Raw genomic sequence first — 8,512 nt, 5'->3', positions numbered from 1 at the left:
AACATCTGGAACCACTTATAAAAACCACCCCGTATCTGCATGAAATTTTACCCCCCCCCCACTGCTATTCCAAACAACGCGTTTTTCTGGACCATTCCAATTCGCCTCGTAATTGTAGGGGTGCGTCTGCGATATTACATTGACCGCGAAAGCAGCAACGGCAAAAATACACATTCGTGCATCAACACGGGCATGCCCGCAGACGGCGTATAGAATTGCGTACCGATTACACAAAGAGAACCCAGTGTTTTGACTGCGAACATGAAAAATCAGCCGATCACAACACTCCGTCCGGAGGTCCTGACCTCCTTCACGGAGTAACAAACATGACTTACTGTAGATGCAGCTGCAATGACTACTTGGGAGAAATACACAGACGCTGTCCTGATGGTGGTCGATTTATTTGTCAACTGAATGATTCACTGATTTGTGGTCAGTCAGGATATATGTGTATTTATATACAATATAACATCCGGGAAGGAAGGAAGGGACCGAAAAATTATTTCGCGGTGTTCGCAGCTGTTTCTATTTTTTTTCTTATTTTACTCATTTTATCATTTTACTTCCTGTTGCAATTGTAGAGCAAATAGTGAAATAATTTGCCCTTAGTTTTTTTTGTTTGTTTTTTGGTGTATTGTCCTGGGTATGGTCTTGAATTGTGTGAGCATGCATGCACCTTCACATCAATGTTGGGAACAAGGAAAGTCATACATGAGGTTTCAAACGAAATCGTTGTTTAGAGTGAAGCAAAATGTACAGTCTCAAATTAATACACGCTTTAACACTAACATTCAGATGAAATACTACTAATACAAGCGAGCACCCATCGCGACCCTTGAATAACCGTCGAACAATCATTAAACCCAAACTGACTGAAATATGATTCATACGTGATTTTCTTTGTAGCTGCTCCTTTGTAACTGTGAACTGTGAACTCCACCTATACTATACCTGCTTGGATACTTTCTACCTTCAACCATGTTTGAGTGAATAGATGGTTTATTTATACATAATACATCGCAGCTACGTGCTTGATCCCGTACAGTGTTCAACGTCCTATTGAACATTAACATGGAGAAAATACAAATGACACTCATGATATACGTTTTTGCAGTTTGCTATGCAATGGCAATGACTCTTGCTGGCTTATTTTTGCTGGTGACTGTTACGGACCTAACTTCCACTCTTATACTTAGTATTAGGTGTATAAGAGTATGAAGAAAAGTTTTCGTATTATCAGTAGTTACTGGTATTTCATCTTTATGTGTTTAATTTGGGGATAAGAATCAACTTTTACATGTTGAAAGATATTACGCACCTGTGATTTTTTTTTGTTCTGTATGCTGCCTCAACCGTCTCATGAGCAGGAATGACGATTTTTTCGTACCGACGTGACAGGTCATCCGCCCCTCCATACGCCTGCGTACTTTGAAACTTTTGATAGGAGGCAGACACCCGGTTAAAAAAAGGATAGTCCGGAAGAGCATTCTCTTTTATAACAATATCAGTAACATAATAAAATTAAACCCCATACTACAGGAGAGTATATTCTATTCGAACATATAAAAATACTGATTCAATGAAAATGAACAATCCGCATCATCTTAGATCAAATAATAGAAGCTTTAAAAACAGCTGCTGACACAATGAATACCACGAAATACCCTTCCGGTACCTTCCTTCTCGGATGTAACGATGTATTGATATAAACACGCATGTATCCTGACACATCACAAATCAACGAGCGAATCCTTTGCAAATGAACCGACCACATCAGGACAACGTCTGCAACTCCTCTTCAAAGTAATCATTGCATCTGAATCTGCAGTAAGTCCTGTTTGTTATTAATCGCGATGTCCTTTGCATTGATTATAAAGTGCCTGAGACACTGTAATCGCTACATTTTAACTAACATACCGACTGTAGTTAATAAGTATCATGTTCCTGAGATAATACTTTTATATTTTTATTTTGTATTATTCAGAAAACCTGATAGGTAAGAATACGTGCTGATCGTTCAAGTAATTCTAGGTTCTTCATATTTATAGTTAATCATTTTTTTTAAAATCTAAGTGAATTATGAATAAACCGTGCAATTTGCCATTATTTCTTTAAGTGGACATGGCTAGAATCTGTAAGACTAAAGTGATCTAGGTGATCAAACAAGTTGCCAACTCCTGGCAGAATATAGCAGGGAAATGTACATGGATTATGGCTATAGCTTTTCCCATGGTAGGAGATTTCCAGTCTCAGCGACGGTACCATTGTCGCACCCATGGTTAGTGTTCCGGGTGGTTACCTGCTCGGATACTTCCTACCTGGGATACCTGCTCGGATATGATTATTGTCGTTAACGGTCGTCGCTATTATATATCGCAGAACTTTAAGTCCAGTAGCACTCTCGCTCCATACCGTGATGTTTCAAAATGTGGAGGGTTAGAGTCCCTGAATTCGTAGACATTTCCACTCGAGTTACTTGCTTTTGCATCTTAAAGAACTTATAATACCCTTTAATATGGCATCGGCCATTCAGTGACATAGCAACGGACGTTTTCACGAGGCGGAAATGCGCCTCGGATACTCCAAGCCACTGGTTGGGGGGGGGGTACATTTACCTTTAAAGTTTCCACTTTTACTACAGATACACTCATGTAAATCCATATCAACAGCTGAATGAACATATTTAACCCTCAGATAAAGTAGTTTAATCGTATATGCATGCAAATCTTGTTTTGTTCGAACAGAACGGTGTTCGAAATGGGGTCACCCGCGGTCATCTAAAGTAAACCTGGGTCTTCCAGCCTCTCTTTACATGGGTACCTCCTTGCAGAAAAAATATCCCCCTTTTCACAAATATAAACCATTTACTGGACAGTTCATGTCTGTAATCATTTGGCAGTGGACATGGAACATGAAACGAAGCTACTACAGCCATCTCGGGTGACTTTGAAGATACCGAGCTTAAATATGCATGACGTGAACGTAGTTGCTACATAACATGTCTCTATTCCAGACCCTAATATTCTATCATAAGTACTTTTTGCTTAACACCCCATTCAGACTGGGATTGGAATCGTGATTGAGGTCCAATCCTGATTGAATCGCCATTGATTGTTTAGATTCAGAAAAATCAATGGCGACTTAATCAGGATTGGACCTCTATCACGATTCCAATCCCAGTCTGAATGGGGTGTTATTCTAAAGGAATAGACGGTTTTGGCCATTAAAGTCACGATCACGTTTATGACGTCATTATCACGTCATATTTTCTCATAACGACCTCATTTTTAAAAAAAATTATTTTCCTTACTAGTACACCATCCTTTGAAAATTTTGTGGTCATACAATATTCACGAGTTCTGAGTTCCCCCTCAGGTCCCACGACCCCCCTTCCCACGAAGCCCCAAAAGGCCCGGTCTAGGTAGGGTTAAAATAATGACAGATAGTCTTTAAACTACAACCCTACTGTTAACCTGGGTACTTTCCTGGTTAGTTTACGTCAGCTCCGACAGTCGCTCCAAACCATGAGGAGCGACTGTAAATTAACCAGGATGGTACCCTACTGTGTCCACTCATACCATAAGGCACTCACCATATCATTTTTTTCTCAGGTTTTGTGTCATTTTACTGTATAATATTATAGATTTAGTGCTAATTGTACTGCAAACACACTACAGGTCAGAGTTACAGTAGCAGACTCCGTAACGATGGGTCGTGCATGTAAGCCACATGTGATCTGTCTCCTTCTCCTTACTCTGCTGCTTCTCTACCTACTGCCGTGGTTCCGGTCAGGCTCTCTGCAGCCTGCTAGTGGCTTCTTCAACTACGAGGTCGATGAAATGTTGGGTCAAGAAAGACAGGGAAAAGTCCAAGAGTCCAGGTCCAATCCGGATGTTGTGGCTGAGGCAGGGTTGGGAGTGGGCCAGCCTGGACAGAGGAGGCTGTGCCCGCCGGGAAGTTTTCGAGTGTCCACGATGGAAACTTGTATGCCATGGCTTGGTTGTAAAGAGGTAACAGATGAGGTGACCACTCTGCACAAAATAGGATCAGGCTTTGTGAAGAAGGTAACGGTATAGTTACGTTATTAACTGATTATGCACATATTCTTTCAATGTTAGATCCTGTTGTAGGCGAGTGTAGACGTACAATGTCTGTCGATAAGGTAATTCTAGGAGCAGGTAGCATATACAACCATAATTGTTACATGTTATTTCCAGATTGCAACCTTTTCCGTTTATTTTAGATTATGATATACTGTGTGAGGTGCCCAATTCAGAAAATCATCAATGATATGTGTACTAAATACCGGTACATGCAAGTCAGTATATCTGGAAACATTACTGTAGGTTTGTCAACAGGGAAATCGTAACAGCTGGTATCTTAGGTGTAAAAGGTTACAGGTTACTAAGGTGGGCAACGTTTGGACTGAAGACGAAGCATGACGTGAGTAGTGCAATGGAGGTTTGTTTATAATTTTTAGAACATGGCCACTACCCCTAAGCCAATGGCAATGAGAGTCCTTTTATTTTGTGTCTATATCCCCATACAGCTATGGTACTATTCAAAAAGTGTGGCACTAAAATTCATTTGCATAAAATCAGTACCACACTTTTAGCTAGTACCACACTTTTTGGGTAGTGCAGGCTAATCATCCAAGGGGCAAGATGACTATAACAGAAACAGACCAGCTTTCGTAAAGACAAATGCTGCATTGAAACTGATATTTAAGAAGAAAAAAAGAAATTGAATAAGAGAAACTGATATTGAACAAGTTTGAAATATAACTTCGGGGAAATGGCCATGTTCTAAGTCAGATAGACCCTGGACTTGGGCTCGTCACCCTCCCGAGGGTCAGTGGCGCGGCCAAAAAGAGCCTATCACCAATAACCCAGTGCCAAACCACCCCGGCGACCAAACTCTTGGAGACTGTATGCATATTAATGAGCTTGCCTTATTTGGCACATGCTAATCAGCGCCAGTATCATATAAATTGAAGATGGCTGACGAAAATACTGGCACCACACTCAGCTCGGCTACGTTCATACCTTAACAAGTCGCCTTCAGGCCCAGCGAGCTCAGCTTGTAATTGCCTCCGGGGGAGGAGACATTCTTCCGCGGAAGGGCTTTGTGAGAGGTTTAGATTTTCATGTTCGCAGCTGTTTCTCGCTTTTGGGTGGACAGATTCTTTTGGGACTCGGTATATGTTTTGCTATTGGGCTGTTGATGATGCACCTTCTTTGGTTTTTATTGTTTTCGGGCGGGAAAATGGTGCCTTTTGGTGGACCCAAAACACTCCTTTGAGCGTGAAAATGGTCGCAACCGTTGACCTTTGGTGTGTTGAAAGAATTACAAGTCTCCTCCACTTGCATGACCTTTCGCACGGAGGGGTGTCCGGTCTCGATACATTCTTTGTTTAAAAATATGCACCAAAACGCTGTTTTCCAGGGCTGCATAGCCAAATTCAGTGAAAATATGCACAATTCAAAGAACCTTTGGTTAAAATATACATTTCTTTGCGGATTTATGGTGTTTTTTGACTTGGATTGAACCCGGAAGTGTCAATACTAAATCTTCTGAATAAAGTGTGTTCGGTTCTTTTGTGTGTAGAGGTTTGATTTAATAATCTTTCTTGTACACTGGGCCGATGCAAATGCAAATCTCGATCATGTCCCAATCGGGTGCAAACCCAGGCCATCGGCTCTGTGGAATTTAATGCAAAGTATGCAGATTACTACACCACACAGCAAAGACTTAATGTACATTTTTTATATGCGGTATAGAACTTCAACATACTTCCATTCTGCACTTTGCAGGTTTACAAAGCTATCTGGAGAAACCACACAGTGGCGTACAGTAAGCTGACGAAGATGGCTCCGGTTAAGCTCGAGTACTTCTCGCGAGACATAAAGATGCTGAAGACCCTGCAACACCCTTCTGTTTTGCAGTATGTGGGATCATGCAACACATCTCTCCTTACAGAGTTTCATGAATTTGGATCTGCAAACTCCGTTGAGGAAATCCTGAAGTCAAATGAATACAGCAAGTTTAACAATGTCCGAACAAGATTTAAGATAGCCTTGAGTTACCTACAAGCAATACATTTCCTGCACAATAGTCCAATTGGTACAAGAGTCATGTGCGACTCACACAAACTCCAAAAAACTTTAACTCAGTTTCTTATCACACAGGATTTTAAACTTGTCTTAAGTGACCTGGATTTCATACCAGAAGTAAATCATGAAGCAAATCTTTTCGTTAAGTGTAGACACAAAAGAATTATGTCAGGCTTTGTTGCCCCTGAGCAGCTTTGGCCCTTTGGAAATGAAACATTAGATTATTCAAGAATGCCTCCTTATGATGAAAAAACTAATATTTGGAAAATCCCAAGAGTTGTTGACTACTTACTGGGAAATGTAAATGGAAGTGATGTTGTTAGGTCACATTTGTTCAAAGTGCACCAACAGTGTCACAATAGGGACCCCAGGCAACGACCAACTACAAAGGTATTGTTTGAGGAGTACAACAGGGTTAAGAATATGCTTTTTTCTGAACATATAACAAATAGCATAGTTAATCAGACAATGGGCATTTCTTAGTTGTTGGATGAAGAGCATAGCCTGTTTTGTTTAAAGCTAAAAGAGCAATTATTGTCAGTCAAGCCTTCCTCTGTTAGCAAGCCACATTCAAGCATTTTAAAAGTGACCTGCCTAGGAAGGCCACCTGTACAAGAAGACCACATTAATAGACAGCAAACAGCATTTGTTAAAAGCACATTGGAAATTGAACATCGGATTGAAACACCACATTACTTCAGGTGTTAGGATGGGTACTGGTTTAAGGAAACAGCAATATGTTGGGATACGGATGCATTTGAGCAAAATATGTCTGGTATCTCTTTAAATTGCAAATCGATACATCCACTGTATTGATGTCTCCGGACGGGAATAAAATGATGAAATGCATAACTCTGTGCCATCCCGGCCCTCCACATCTTTTATTTTGGTTGCATCAATTCTGTTAGAATTGTTCTAGATAGTGAGTATTAGTTAACCCTTTAGCTGCCAGTGTTTCTCACCAATACATCCCCTCTGTGCCAGGGTTTCCAGACCCTTTTGAAATAGGGGGTACTACCTTTGTATTACTGTCTTTTTGTCATTTTCCCCTCAACTTACCATATCATGCCAGATATCATTGGAAAGCTAAGAATGTGTACTTTACAGAAAAATATTTCAAATGTAGCCTGACATCAATAGTAATGAATTACAAGGGCAATAATGCAATAAAATAGCTGTTTTCATAGTTTTTTTTGTATTACAATGCCTAAACTATGTAAAAAGTATAAGTATGAAACCTATAACATTCCTGACATGTCCTGACACTATGAGAATCACATACACGTAAAATACAGCACTCAGGTGTCACTACAGGTAAGTTTATGATCAGATATTGTCCTAGGTGCTGAACTGACTATTCAGCTAAAACACTGATCCATTACAACATATTTCACTTCTTTCTGTACCCTTATAAAAGATGGTACATAGACTTGTTATATATCATATGAAAGCATATAGTAGATACTATAACTAGAAATGTATATCAACTTGATAACATAGACTACAAGGGTCATAAACAGGTAAAGAGGCAATAAAATGCACAATTTCCACCTTGTTTCCATACAATCAACAATAAGCAACCACAGAATGACTTGGGCCTTGACTTAACAGATCCTGACATGTCCTGACACTATGAGAATCACATAGACGTAATCATACAGCACTCAGGTATCATTACAGGTAAGTTTATGATCAGATATTGTCCTAGGTGCTGAACTGACTATTCAGCTAAAACACTGATCCATTACAACATATTTCACTTCTTTCTGTACCCTTATAAAAGATGGTACATAGACTTGTTACATATCATATGAAAGCATATAGTAGATACTATAACTAGAAATGTATATACAACTTAGATAACATAGAACTACAAGGGTACATAAACAGGTAAAGAGGCAATAAAATGCACAATTTCCACCTTGTTTCCAATACAATCAACAATAAGCAACCACAGAATGACTAGGGCCTTGACTTAACAGATCCTGACATGTCCTGACACTATGAGAATCACATAGACGTAATCATACAGCACTCAGGTATCATTACAGGTAAGTTTATGATGGATATTGTCCTAGGTGCTGAACTGGCTATTCAGCTAAGACACTGATTCATTACAACATATTACACTTCTTTCTGTACATTTATAAAAATGGTACATAGAGTTGTTACATACTATATGGAAGCTTATAGTAGAGTCGGGAATGTATGTCAACTTGATAACATAGACCATAAGGGTCATAAACAGGTAAAAGCAATAAAATGTACAATTTCCACCTTGTTTCCATACAATCAACAATAAGCAACCACAGAATGACTTGGGCCTTGACTTAACAGATCCTGACATGTCCTGACACTATGAGAATCACATAGACGTAATCATACAGCACTCAGGTATC

At 39.7% G+C, this 8,512-nt stretch overlaps 1 protein-coding gene across 1 annotated transcript; it reads left to right on the top strand.

Annotated features, from left to right (window-relative positions):
• The first annotated feature begins 3,707 nt into the window (after window positions 1-3,707).
• Window positions 3,708-6,596, top strand: LOC109462249 (protein O-mannose kinase-like). The gene is made up of 2 exons (XM_019758780.1): window positions 3,708-4,064; window positions 5,814-6,596. The coding sequence occupies exons 1-2, from the start codon at window positions 3,708-3,710 to the stop codon at window positions 6,594-6,596; spliced, it is 1,140 nt and encodes a 379-aa protein (XP_019614339.1).
• The last annotated feature ends 1,916 nt before the right edge of the window (window positions 6,597-8,512 follow it).

The sequence above is a fragment of the Branchiostoma belcheri genome, unplaced genomic scaffold, assembly GCF_001625305.1.
Source record: "Branchiostoma belcheri isolate BF01 breed outbred unplaced genomic scaffold, Haploidv18h27 scaffold114, whole genome shotgun sequence".
NCBI lineage: Eukaryota > Metazoa > Chordata > Leptocardii > Amphioxiformes > Branchiostomatidae > Branchiostoma > Branchiostoma belcheri.
Note: the sequence above shows the minus strand (reverse complement) of the source record. Positions and strands in the feature narration are given on the sequence as shown.